General features: G+C 52.7%; 1 protein-coding gene across 1 annotated transcript in view; it reads left to right on the forward strand.

Annotated features, from left to right (window-relative positions):
• Positions 1-13,650, forward strand: part of LOC134345771 (B-cell scaffold protein with ankyrin repeats-like) — a 79,133-nt gene extending 65,483 nt beyond the window's left edge. The window contains exons 8-13 of the mRNA XM_063046961.1: positions 2,492-2,597; positions 3,282-4,787; positions 7,639-7,698; positions 8,493-8,560; positions 12,654-12,704; positions 13,293-13,650. Coding sequence (XP_062903031.1) covers positions 2,492-2,597; positions 3,282-4,787; positions 7,639-7,698; positions 8,493-8,560; positions 12,654-12,701 — 1,788 coding nt within the window. The 3' untranslated portion in view covers positions 12,702-12,704; positions 13,293-13,650. The remainder of the gene's footprint in view (positions 1-2,491; positions 2,598-3,281; positions 4,788-7,638; positions 7,699-8,492; positions 8,561-12,653; positions 12,705-13,292) is intronic.

The following is a 13,650-nucleotide window of genomic DNA, read 5'->3' on the forward strand; positions in this document are numbered from 1 at the left end:
GCAAGCCCAAAGTGGCTTGTTAGTTTTTGTATTTCACTGTTACGAATGTCATTTCTACAGGAGTTACTTTTCTCCAGTATAAGTTCCTAGGTGGATATCTGCAGGCTTCAGTTTAGTATCTTTGAAATGCCTCTCAAACATATTTTATGGGCTGACAGAAACAGCCGAGTCAGTGTCCAATTCCATTTTAATTAACTTGATGCTCACTTCTGGTGTAAATCACATTGCTTGTCTCTTGTTAGTTTTCATAATGTTCTATGAGTTTTCATAATCTCAAGGCTACCCAGTCCTGTGTCACTCTCATTATCAGATTTCTTTCCTTCAGCAACAAGCAGATTACTGCTCTTTTTGAAACTGCAACTTGACTTTTTATCTTTTTCTCTTCCCTGTGCAGTTCATTTATTTTTGTCTACCTGACATGTTCTTTGTACGTGTCCTACTTTGTTGCATTTGCTGTGGGTTTTGCTTGGTGTGAGTGAGCCCCACTATAAAGGTAACATGATTTGTTTGGCCAGGCAGGTTTCTGTTTAGCAGTGTGCCAATTTTCATTCCCGACTGCAACTCAAATGCGTCTCCAGGAAGATGTGTCTACTTTGTTTTTATTTAGTGAGGCACTCATCTAGTCGTGCTGCCGTAACGACGGATGCCATTCACATACTTTTACATATAATCCTTAATGAATTATGTAAACAAAGGATACTCAATCAAACAATACATTTACAATATTACTGAAATATTAAATACATTACATCCCCTACATCCGCCACTCCATAACCCTTACTTCCCACACACTTTGCTCCCCCACTATTCACTCCCTCAATTCACCTCCAGCTATCCATACCCTGACTCTCCCAGGCCCCCACACTCTTACTCCCCCATACCCTCACTGTCACCTGAACTTCTGGTCCCCTTAGGATGCCTGAGTGGATTTGGGGACTGGAGGAGTTGGGAAGGGCCGAGTGCAGGATGGGGGGGGGGGAGAAGATTGTGGGTTGGGAAGGGAGAGATATAGGAGAGGGAGTAGGGGTTTTGAGGGTTGAGGATACATTGACATGATAGACTAAGGCTGCTTTGAGTATAAATGTTGGGAGGCGATGCCTGGGTTATACAGGGTGGTGGTGAGACCACATCTGGAGTACTGTGTGCTGTGCAACACACACACACACAATGCTGGAGGAACTCAGCAGGTCAGGAAACATCTATGGAGAGATGCTGATGAGATCTCATGAATGATCTCGGCCCACAACATTGACTGTTTATTCCTCTCTGTAGGTACCACCTGACCTGCTCAGTTCCTCCAGCATTTCGTGTGTGTTGCTCTGGATTTCCAGCATCTGCAGAATCTCTCCTGTTTATGTTATACTGTGCGCTGTGACAGTATCCTTATTTAGGGAGGGATGTTACTGCACTGAGAGAACTTCAGGGAGGATTCACTACACTGTCACCTGCATGGGCAGGACAGAGACCAGGTCAGTGGGCTGGGTTGATCCGAGAGTTTGGAAGTGTGCGAGGGACTTGGTGAAATGCATCTTGACAGAGTGGCTGTGGAGGGCGTTCCATCATGTGGGGGGACTACAAACTAGGAGTCACTGTTTAAAGGTCAGGGTTTGCCTGTTTGACAAAATGAAATGCTCTATCTCAGATGTACATTTGGAACTCTCCCTCTAAGAGTGGTAGAAGCAGAGTTTGTTAATGTTGTAAGGCAGAGGGAGAGTGGTGCTTGATGAATGAGGGGTAAAGGGTGACAGGCAGTTTTACACGATGGGTTTGCAGCAGTGACAGTGGAAACAAGCCTCTTGGCCTAACTGGTGCTTATTGACCAATATGCTCCTTCCCAGATAGTCCTATTCGCCAGCATTTGGCCCATAACCTTCTAAACTTTTCCAATCTGTGTACCCGTCCAACTGTTCTTTTAAAGGTTGTTATTGTACCACTTTGGCAGCTTATTCCAGATGGACACCACCCTTTGTGTAAAATAAAAACCCAGTTTCCTTAAGTGCCTATTAAATCTTTCCCCTCTCACCTTAAAACTGTGTCCTCCAATTTTTGATTCCCCAACTGTGGGTGAGAAAGACTGACTGCATTTGCCTTATCTATGCCCCTCATGATTTTATACACCTCTAAGAGATCACCTCTGGGCTTGCTGTACTTTAAGGAATGAAGCCCTAGCTTGTCGAATCTCTCCCTGTAGGTCAGTACCTCAAGTCCAGGAACCATCTTTGTAAACCTTTGCTGCAGTCTGTCCAGTTTAATAACATATTTCCAGTACTGAACACAGTACTCCAAGTGCAGCCTCACCAGTGTCCTGCACAACCGCAAGGTAACCTCCCAACGTTTACAGTTACTAGGCTTGTGAAAGACAGTGTGCCAAAAGCTATCTTTCCCACTCTGCTGGTGTGGAGGGGAAGCCCGAGACCTGAGCTGAGCTGCTAAAGATGAGACAGCTTCCACATCAGAGCCAGATACAAACCTTGTTGATGATCTTCCACAGGAGTCAACACAGAGGGTGGAGGACCAGTATGAGAAGGGGCTCGAACCCTCCCAGGGGGGAGAGGATGAAGAGAACATTTATGAGAAAATGACTGGCCTGCTAATGGGTGAGTGTCATCAGTACAGTATGGAGAGCTAGCCCACAGACCACACAGCTCCCTTACCTTCTCAGCTCTCCAAACCAAGGCATCAGGAACTCCCTGTCTCTGGCGGGAGTGAGAGCTCACGCCCTATTGTGGGTGCAGGGACACAAGGGCCCAACCAAAACCCGTGCAAAGGGCAGTGTGGCCGGAGAGCCAGGTGACTGAGGGTTGGTGGTCCCAGCTGAAGGCACGGATGTTCCTGAGGGGAAGGTGCCTCCTACAGAGAAGATGGCAGAGAGGGGTGGAGAAGATGGATAAGGGTGGCTTGACTAAGAAAGGGGAGGGAGGGGCGGTCTAGGGTGGAGAGGAGGGAGGGTAGAGGGGAGGGGTGCAAGGGCAAGGGGAGGGATGTGAGGCGAGGGAGAAGAGTATGAGGTAGAGGGGAGAGGAGGTGGAGGGGTGAGGAGAGATGTGAGGTGGAGGTGTGTGAAGTGGATCAGAGAATCGGAATCTGGAATTGCATCCTCGAAGGGTGATGGAGGTCGGATTGTTAGAAGTGCTATGAGGAACTGGCACTGGGGAGTCACTGACATCTGGGGAAGATCTGCTATAGTTGTATTAATAGTGGGAAAGGCTCGAAGGGCCAAGTGGCCTACTCCTGTGTTCTTCTTAATCCCCAGATTTATTGAACTTGGTTTCTCGTTTCAGCAGCAGACAAGTTTGAGGGAGTATCCAAGTCGGAGGAGGTAGTCAGCAAGGAAGATCCCTACATCCTGTCAATGGACAAGGAAGAACAATACAGCACTGTGTCCCCCAGCAAAGACCGATTCACCACAGCGAGACCCAACAAAGACCGATTCACCACAGCGAGACCCAACAAAGACCGATTCACCACAGCGAGACCCAGCAAAGACCGATTCACCACAGCGAGACCCAGCAAAGACCGATTCACCACAGCGAGACCCAGCAAAGACCGATTCACCACAGCGGGACCCAACAAAGACCGATTCACCACAGCGGGACCCAACAAAGACCGATTCACCACAGCGGGACCCAACAAAGACCGATTCACCACAGCGAGACCCAACAAAGACCGATTCACCACAGCAGTGACCAAGGAAGATTGCTATACCATAGCAGTAGATGAGGAAGACCCCTACATCCTGGTGTTGGGCGAGGAAGACCGGTACACCACAGCAGGACCCCAGAAAGCCCACGACACCACAGCAGTGGATGAAGAAGACCCCTACGACCTGGTGTTGGATGAGGAAGACCGATACACCACAAGGGTACCCAAGGAAGACCAGTATACCACAGCGGGACCCCAGAAAGCCCACGACACCACAGCAGTGAATGAAGAAGACCCCTACGACCTGGAGTTGGACGAAGAAGACCGATACACCACAAGGGTACCCAAGGGAGACCAGTACACCACAGCGGGACCCCAGAAAGCCCACGACACCACGGCAGTGGATGAAGAAGACCCCTACATCCTGGTGTTGGGTGAGGAAGACAGGTACGCCGCAGTGAGACCCAAGGAAGATCGGTACACCACAGCAAGACCCAAGGAACACCGCCACACCGTGGCATTCGATGACAATGACTACACCACAGTGGTGCCCAAAAAAGACCGCAATACCACTGCAGTGGACGAGGAAGACCCCTACATCCTGGTTTTGGGTGATGATGACTATAACACCACAGTGAGACCCAAGGAAGATGGGCACACCGCGAGACCTGAGGAACATTGCCACACCGTGGCATTCGATGATGACCGCTATACCACAGTGGTACCTAAGGGACGTCGCTACCCTGTGGAGGTAGATGAAGAAGACCCCTACACTCTGACTTTGGATGAAGACCTCTGCACCACAGCAGTACCTAAGGAAGGCTGCTATACCATGGCAGAAGAGGGGGAAGGCCCTGGAACCTCAGCATTGGACAAGGAAGGCCAATATGACATGGTGATACCCAAGGAAGACTACTACACTGCAGTGACCAAGAGAGACTGCTACAGCAGAGCAGTAATGAAGGAAGACCGCTACACCAGGACGGTAACCAGGGAAGACCGCTGCACCGTGGACAACCCGTACGATTACACTCAGCCACAGCAGAAGAGCAGCCCAGACACTCGGAAGGAGAGTCGGCCGCCAGCACCCATCCCTCGGCCTGTCGTCTTGTCAGAGGCCCCCAGCGCGCCGTTCATAGCTCAAGGTATGCCCTACACTCTCAGGTAGGGCTGGTGGAAGCTGAACTAATCCCGAGAACATTCATGGGAGTAAGGGCTCGGACACAGGAGTTAGAACTAGGTGGACTCCTGACCTGTGCGTGTCTGTTCAGCAGAGAGTCTCATGTGGAGGAGTGAGGGAGAGTGTTACGAACACAGAACAGTACCTCACAGGAACAGGCTCTTCAGCCCCCCAGTGTCTCTGCTGAACATGATGCCAATCCATACTAATCACATCTGCTGACACATGGTCTATATCCCTCCTCTCCGTTTGTTCATGTGTCCATCTAAACACCTCGTCATTGCTGCTGTTGTCTACATTCCCGCCACTTTTCCAAGTGCCTGTCACTCTCTTGAGTAAACAAAAACTTGCCTTGTAAATCTTCTTTGAACTTTCACCCTCTCACCTTAGAGCTTTGCTCACAAGTAATTGACATTTCTGCTCTGGGAAAACACACAATCGATCTCATCTATTCCTCTCATAATTTAGATACTTCTATCAGTCACCTCCTCAGCCCCTGACTCTCCAGACAAAATGATCCAAGCTTGACCTACCTCAACTGGTAATACTGACCAGATTCTGGTGAGCCTCTTTTGTACTGCAATAGGGTGCCCTGTACTGCACACAATACTCTAAGTGTGGTCTAACCAAAGTTTCATTAGCTGCAACGTAACTTACCGACTCTTACTGTATATCAACGCCCTGGCCAATGAAGGCAAGCACGCTATATGGGTGCTGTGCTTTACAGTACCAGTGACCTGGGTTCAATTCCCACTGCTGCCTGTAAGGAGTTCGTACCTTCTTCCCATGACCATGTGGGTTTCCTCCGGGTGCTCCGCTTTCCAAAGCCATGTGTGAATTGGGTCATTGCGAATTGTCCTGTGATTCGGCGAGGATTAAATCGGGGGATTGCAACTCAATAAATATAGCTGCCTGAAGGTGGTAACATATAGGATGGTAGCTATAAAATCTCTTTGTACATCAGGACCTAAAGGTCCCGCCATGTGCTGCATACGTTACTCTTTAACCCCTCAAAGTGCAACACCTCACGTTGTTCCGGGTAAATCCCTCCCCACCATCGAGCACATCCACACAGAGAATTGTCACAGGACAGCAGCATCCATCGTCTGGGACACCCGCCACCCAAGCCATGCTCTCTTCTCGCAGCTGCCATCAGGAAGGTACAGGAGCCTCAGGACTCAGACCACCAGGTTCAGGAACAGTTACCACCCCTCGACCATCAGGTTCTTGAACCAAAAGGGATAACTTCACTCAATTTCACTTGCCCCACCACTGAAATTTTCCCACATCCAATTTCAGGGACTCTTAATCTCATGTTCTCAATATTTATTGCTTATTTATTTATTTATTATTCTTTCTTTCTTTTTGTATTTGCACAATTTGTTATCTTTTGCACACTGACGTCCATCCAGTTGGTGTGGTCTTGCACTGATTCTATTATGGTTATTAGTTTTATTGAGAATACCCGCAAGAAAATGAATCTCAGTTGCACATGGTGACATTTATATACAGTACTTTGATAATAAATTTACTTCAAATTTTAAACTCTATCTGCCATTTCCCCCACTAGTAATACCAACTTGTCTATATCCTGCTGAATTATTTGACAACTTTCCTCACTATCCACAAATCCAGTTTTCATGTTGTCTGCAAACTTACGAATCAACATTTTCATCCAAATTACTTCTGTAAACTGCAAGTGGAGAGCCATGCCAGACCCCGCTGGTCACAAACCTCCAGTCAGAATGACATCCTTTCACAACTGCCCTCTGTCTTCTGTGGAGAAACTAATTTGGAATCCAGTCTTCATAGATCCCATTAGCCTTAATCTCCTGGATCAGCTGCTATGAGGGACCTTGTCGAATGTCTTGGTAAAGTTCATGTCGAAAACCTCCACTCCCCATCACTCATTTATCATCTTCAGCACCGCCTTAAAATACTAAAGTTTATAGATTTGACCACCAAATCCCAGGCAGTGGACAGTGGGGCAGTGGGTATTGTGAGGGAATTCGGAAAGGTCATGCAGTGAATGGACAACCAACTAATGTGCAAAAGACCATAAACTGTGCTAATACAAAAAGAAAGAAAAATAATAAATAATAATATTGGAAAAACATGACCATCCATGGAGGACATCCCCATGATCTGAGCAGACTGGACATTGACAAGGAATGATGAATGCTTGGCTCAGAGTTGGAGAGCTCTTCCCAGAAACAGAAGGATTCCTTGTGGTAATACAGGACCAGGTGGTTAACACTAAAAATGATCAAAAATACATAATAAAAGCCAACAAATTCAAGACAACAAATGCAGAAAATGCCAAAAGAAACCAGAAACAATCCAGCACGTTTCAAGATCCTGTAGCAGTTTAACTCAATCTGATTACTCACACAGGCACAATCAAAAGGCCAACATCATTCACCAAGTCTCGCTTTAAAATACAGACTCATACCTTACCATAAATACAAGCCTGATCCAGTTTTACAGTCAGAGTCCTGCAAATTGGACAGTGGACAGACACTGGGGTGGTGGGTAGGATGAGGGGTTAGTGAGTCTGGAGTCAGGCCGTGGACAGACTCTGGGGCGCTGGGCAGGGTGAGAGGTCAGTGTCTGGAGTCAGGCAGTGGACAGACACTGACAGAGGGTGGATGATCAAGTGGGGAAGGTGTGGTGTGGACAGTATGGGACCTCTGGATGAGCCCCTGTGAAACCTTTCATAAGATTTGGTTCTTTCCCGAGAGTGCACAAGGGTTCTCCTGGAGCAGCATTGTTCCCGCTGACCAACTCCTGACGTGTTCTGATTTTTTCTCTCTTAGTCTTTCAGCAAAGGACGGGCAGGGAGATTAATGAGCACATCTACGGGATCATGGCAAGAGGTAGGAATCTGTATGTCACTACCAGTGGCTGGTCTGACACTTTTCCCAGTTTGTGGCCAAGGCTGACCACCAAGTAACCTAACACATCCATGGCCACTGGCAGCGTCCACTTACCAGGACAGCAGCCTGGTCTGGGGAGTCACTCCAACAATGGAACTTCTCCCGGAGAGGTTACTGATACAACACAGGCCGAGGCCGCCCCCTGCTGGCAGGCAGCACAACTCCACTTTACAAATAGTTTACTTTGGAATTTCTGTCATTTTTCAGTACCAGCCAGATGATCTCACACAACTCATCGCTTTAGAAAAAACTTGAGTTTTACAACCACTTTACATTAAGCAGCTCCATTTGTTCTTTAAGTTTCACAGCCAAGGATATAAAGGCTCTATCAAGAATGGGGCAGATAGTTCCTCGCATTGTCTCTGTGATGGGGCCAGTGTGACCAGGACAGTGTGAGCTCTATCTGTGTGTCCGGGGAAAACTGACCACTTTCTCTGGTAACGGTCCCTCAGTGTCAGGGTAATCTCTGTGATTAGCAAATACCGCCAAGAGGAGGGTGATGAAGAGAGATCCCACAGCACCGACCTTGTTCCTCGGACTTCCCATCACTTTCCCTCCTCGATCCCACCCTCTGGATCAGCCTGAAGACCCCCAACACCTTTCCTGATGCCCTCGGCCCACACACAAGTCTCCATCTCTGTGACTCCCTTGGGTCCTGCAAATCTCTGTCTCCGTGATCCTTTCTAGTCTCCTGTGTCTGTGTCTCAGATCAGTGTAACCCTCTCTTCCCACAGATATGAAGACACAGAGAGACAGAGAGAACATCTACAGTCTGGCTGCTCCCATGAGACAGGCCCCTGGGGTAAGAGGACTGCTGACATCTGACCACACCCATCCCCCCCCGTCCCAAACCCATGTGAACGATAGGTGCTGGGTGTGACCCCACAGAAAAATGAAGGCTCACCCCCATGAACCGTGACCCTTCATCACTGACACATAATTCACCCAAACACCCCTCTCCCCCATCTTCTCTTACCCCACTCAAGTGCCCTGTGTGTGAGGGGGAGAGGGTGTGTGTGCTTCCTGTGCGGGAGAGAGGGGATGTGCGCACGCGTTTCCTGTGCAGGAGAGAGGGGTTGTGCGCGCGTTTCCCGTGCGGGAGAGAGGGGTTGTGCACACGTTTCGCATGCGGGAGAGAGGGGTTGTGCGTGTGAGTTTCCTGTGCGGGAGAGTGAGTGTGCGCGCGTTTCCCGTGCGGGAGAGAGGGGTTGTGCGCGTGTGTTTCCTGTGCGGGAGAGAGGGGTTGTGCGCGTGAGTTTCCTGTGCGGGAGAGAGGGGTTGTGCGCGTGTGTTTCCTGTGCGGGAGAGTATGTGTGCGCGCATTTCCTGTGCGGGAGAAAGGGGTTGTGCGCGTAAGTTTCCTGTGCGGGAGAGTGTGTGTGCGCGCGTTTCCTGTGCAGGAGAGAGGGGTTGTGCACGCGTTTCCTGTGTGGGAGAGAGGGGTTGTGCGCATGTTTCCTGTGCGGGAGAGAGGGGTTGTGCGTGCGTTTCCTGTGCGGGAGAGAGGGGATGTGCGCGTGTTTCCTGTGCGGGACAGAGGGGATGTGCGCACGTTTCCTGTAAGGGAGAGAGTGTGTGTGTGCGCGCGTGTTTCCTGTGCGGGAGAGAGGGGTTGTGCGCGCATTTCCTGTGTGGGAGAGGGGGGATGTGCGCGTGTTTCCTGTGCGGGAGAGAGGGGTTGTGCGTGCGTGTTTCCTGTGTGGGAGAGAGGGGTTGTGCACTTGAGTTTCCTGTGTGGGAGAGAAGGGATGTGCGCGTGTTTCCTGTGCGGGACAGAGGGGATGTGCGCACGTTTCCTGTAAGGGAGAGAGTGTGTGTGTGCGCGCGTGTTTCCTGTGCGGGAGAGAGGGGTTGTGCGCGCATTTCCTGTGTGGGAGAGGGGGGATGTGCGCGTGTTTCCTGTGCGGGAGAGAGGGGATGTGCGCATGTTTCCTGTGCGGGAGAGAGGGAATGTGCGCACGTTTCCTGTGCGGGAGAGATGGGCACGTTTCCTGTAAGGGAGCGCGTGTTTCCTGTGTGGGAGAGAGGGGTTGTGCACTTGAGTTTCCTGTGTGGGAGAGAAGGGATGTGCGCGCGTTTCCTGTGTGGGAGAGAGTGGTTGTGGGCGCGTTTCCTGTGCGGGAGAGTGTGTGCGCGCGTTTCCTGTGCGGGAGAGAGGGGTTGTGCGCGTGAGTTTCCTGTGCGGGAGAGTGTGTGTGCGCGTGTTTCCTGTGCGGGAGAGAGGGGATTGCGCGCGTTTCCTGTGCAGGAGAGAGGGGTTGTGTGCATGAGTTTCCTGTGTGGGAGAGTGTGTGTGCGCGTGTTTCCTGTGCGGGAGAGAGGGGATTGCGAGCGTTTCCTGTGCGGGAGAGAGGGGTTGTGCGCATGAGTTTCCTGTGCGGGAGAGTGTGTGTGTGCACGTTTCCTGTGCGGGAGAGAGGGGTTGTGCGCACATTTCCTGTCCGGGAGAGAGGGGATGTGCACGCGTTTCCTGTGCGGGAGAGACGGGATGTGCACGCGTTTCCTGTGCGGGAGAGAGGGGATGTGCGCGCGTTTCCTGTGCGGGAGAGAGGGGTTGTGCGCTTGAGTTTCCTGTGCGGGAGAGTGTGTGTACGCGTGTTTCCTGTGCGGGAGAGAGGGGATTGCGCGCGTTTCCTGTGCGGGAGAGAGGGGTTGTGCACATGAGTTTCCTGTGCGGGAGAGTGTGTGTGTGCACGTTTCCTGTGTGGGAGAGAGGGGTTGTGCGCGCATTTCCTGTCCGGGAGAGAGGGGATGTGCACGCGTTTCCTGTGCGGGAGAGAGGGGATGTGCGCGCGTTTCCTGTGCGGGAGAGAGGGGTTGTGCGCTTGAGTTTCCTGTGTGGGAGAGAGGGGTTGTGCGCTTGAGTTTCCTGTGCGGGAGAGTGTGTGTGTGCGCGCGTTTCCTGTGCGGGAGAGAGGGGATGTGCGCTTGAGTTTCCTGTGCGGGAGAGTGTGTGTGTGCGCGCGTTTCCTGTGCGGGAGAGAGGGGATGTGCACGCGTTTCCTGTGCGGGAGAGAGGGGATGTGCACGCGTTTCCTGTGCGGGAGAGAGGGGATGTGCGCGCGTTTCCTGTGCGGGAGAGTGTGTGTGCGCGCATTTCCTGTGCGGGAGAGAGGGGTTGTGCGCTTGAGTTTCCTGTGCGGGAGAGTGTGTGTGCGCGCGCGTTTCCTGTGCGGGAGAGAGGGGTTGTGCGCTTGAGTTTCCTGTGCGGGAGAGTGTGTGTGCGCGCGCGTTTCCTGTGCGGGAGAGAGGGGATGTGCGCGCGTTTCCTGTGTGGGAGAGAGGGGTTGTGCGCTTCAGTTTCCTTTGTGGGAGAGAGGGGTTGTGTGCTTGAGTTTCCTGTGCGGGAGAGAGGGGATGTGCACGCGTTTCCTGTGTGGGAGAGAGGGGATGTGCACGCGTTTCCTGTGCGGGAGAGAGGGGATGTGCGCGCGTTTCCTGTGCGGGAGAGTGTGTGTGCGCGCATTTCCTGTGCGGGAGAGAGGGGTTGTGCGCTTGAGTTTCCTGTGCGGGAGAGTGTGTGTGCGCGCGCGTTTCCTGTGCGGGAGAGAGGGGATGTGCGCGCGTTTCCTGTGCGGGAGAGAGGGGATGTGCGCTTCAGTTTCCTTTGTGGGAGAGAGGGGTTGTGTGCTTGAGTTTCCTGTGCGGGAGAGAGGGGTTGTGCGCGCGTTTCCTGTGCGGGAGAGAGGGGTTGTGCGCGCTTTTCCTGTGTGGGAGAGAGGGGTTGTGAGTATGTGTTCCCTGTGCGGGAGAGGGGTTGTGCGCGTGAGAGTGTGTGCGTGCGTTTCCTGTGCGGGAGAGAGGGGTTGTGCGCGCATTTCCTGTGCGGGAGAGAGGGGTTGTGCGCTTGAGTTTCCTGTGCGGGAGAGTGTGTGTGTGCGCGCGTTTCCTGTGCGGGAGAGAGGGGATGTGCACGCGTTTCCTGTGCGGGAGAGAGGGGATGTGCGCGCGTTTCCTGTGCGGGAGAGAGGGGTTGTGCGCTTGAGTTTCCTGTGCGGGAGAGTGTGTGTGCGCGCGCGTTTCCTGTGTGGGAGAGAGGGGATGTGCACGCGTTTCCTGTGCGGGAGAGAGGGGATGTGCGCGCGTTTCCTGTGCGGGAGAGAGGGGTTGTGCGCTTCAGTTTCCTGTGTGGGAGAGAGGGGTTGTGCGCTTGAGTTTCCTGTGCGGGAGAGTGTGTGTGTGCGCGCGTTTCCTGTGCGGGAGAGAGGGGATGTGCACGCGTTTCCTGTGCGGGAGAGAGGGGATGTGCGCGCGTTTCCTGTGCGGGAGAGAGGGGTTGTGCGCTTGAGTTTCCTGTGCGGGAGAGTGTGTGTGCGCGCGCGTTTCCTGTGCGGGAGAGAGGGGATGTGCGCGCGTTTCCCGTGCGGGAGAGAGGGGATGTGCGCGCGTTTCCTGTGCGGGAGAGAGGGGATGTGCGTGCGTTTCCTGTGCGGGAGAGAGGGGATGTGCGCACGTTTCCTGTGCGGGAGAGGGGGGTTGTGCACGCTTTTCCTGTGCGGGAGAGAGGGGTTGTGAGTATGTGTTCCCTGTGCGGGAGAGAGGGGTTGTGCGCGTGAGAGTGTGTGCGTGCGTTTCCTGTGCGGGAGAGAGGGGTTGTGCGCGCATTTCCTGTGCGAGAGAGAGGGGATGTGCGCGCATTTCCTGTGCGGGGGAGAGGGGTTGTGCACGCGTTTCCTGTGTGGGAGAGTGTGTGTGCATGTGTGTTTGCTGTGCGGGAGAGAGGGGTTGTGCGTGCGTTTCCTGTGCAGGAGAGAGGGGTTGCGCGCACGTGTTTCCTGTGTGGGAGAGAGGGTTGTGCGCGTGTTTCCTGTGTGGGAGGGAGGGTTATGCGTGTGTGTAAAGGCGAGGATTTATATTCAGTGGTTTTACTGCCCAACTTGCTCTCTCTATTCCAGCCCCCCAAGTTACCAAACCTGTATGACAAACTGCCCAACGTCCGGTAACCAGTAAGTCTCGTCTGTTGTTGTCCGGTGTGCGTTGGGGGAGGGAGAGGGGAAAGAGAGGGGAAGGAGAGGCGTGTCTGTAGCGATCACCCTGAGTCAAAGGGACCTGGTTGGAATGCAGCTCACTCTCTCCCTGTTGGGCTGAAGTCAGGGGTACTGAGCAGGGATCTGTCTGAGGAGCCAGAGAGCAGCTAGTTTGTGTATTGTCCATGGTATCTCATCCACTCCCTTCCCTCCTTAAACCCTCCCTCCTCCCCTTCCCTCCTCAGCCCCTTCCCTAACCATTCTTCCTACCCCCTCCCCACCCTACTCCTTACCCCCTCCCTCTCCCGTTCCTTCTCTCTCCCTCTACCTCACTTCACTCCCTCTTCCCCATTCCCTTCCCTCTTACAGTCCCCCTCCACCGTAACCTCCTCCCTCCCCATTCCCCCATCCTTCTCCGCTCCACCACCCATCCCCCGGCCTCCTCCTCCCTCTCGGTTCCCGAGCTGAGCCCCAGCCCAGACTCAGTGCCAACGATGGCACAGTTGAGGGGATCAGCGGGTTTGGGGGTTGTCGGGACAGCATTGACAGACACTTTCAACCCTGCAGGTTGTGATTTCGGATTCCGGGAATGCTCTTCACCCTGCTCCACCCACCTGAAGGAAAACTCCAGCGGATGAAACGTCGGATATATTGACCAAAGGGAATCAAACAAAGTGAATATAGGGATGGCAGTGTGCGTGCGGTCAGCGTTCACCAATCATCTGCGAGGACCACCTGTTGTTGCCTCCCCCACCCGCCCCCACCCCCAATCTCTGGGAAGGGAGCTTCCCCTCCCTGCTGTCTCCTCAGGAGAGACCATTCAGCCCATCACCTCTGTCCTGGTTCAAGGTGTTGGAGCTTGATGAAGTCTGACAGGAACCACATGGGGGCCAATCAAACAGATGGTGTTCAGTGTCTGACCCCC

The sequence above is a fragment of the Mobula hypostoma genome, chromosome 4 (assembly GCF_963921235.1).
Source record: "Mobula hypostoma chromosome 4, sMobHyp1.1, whole genome shotgun sequence".
NCBI lineage: Eukaryota > Metazoa > Chordata > Chondrichthyes > Myliobatiformes > Myliobatidae > Mobula > Mobula hypostoma.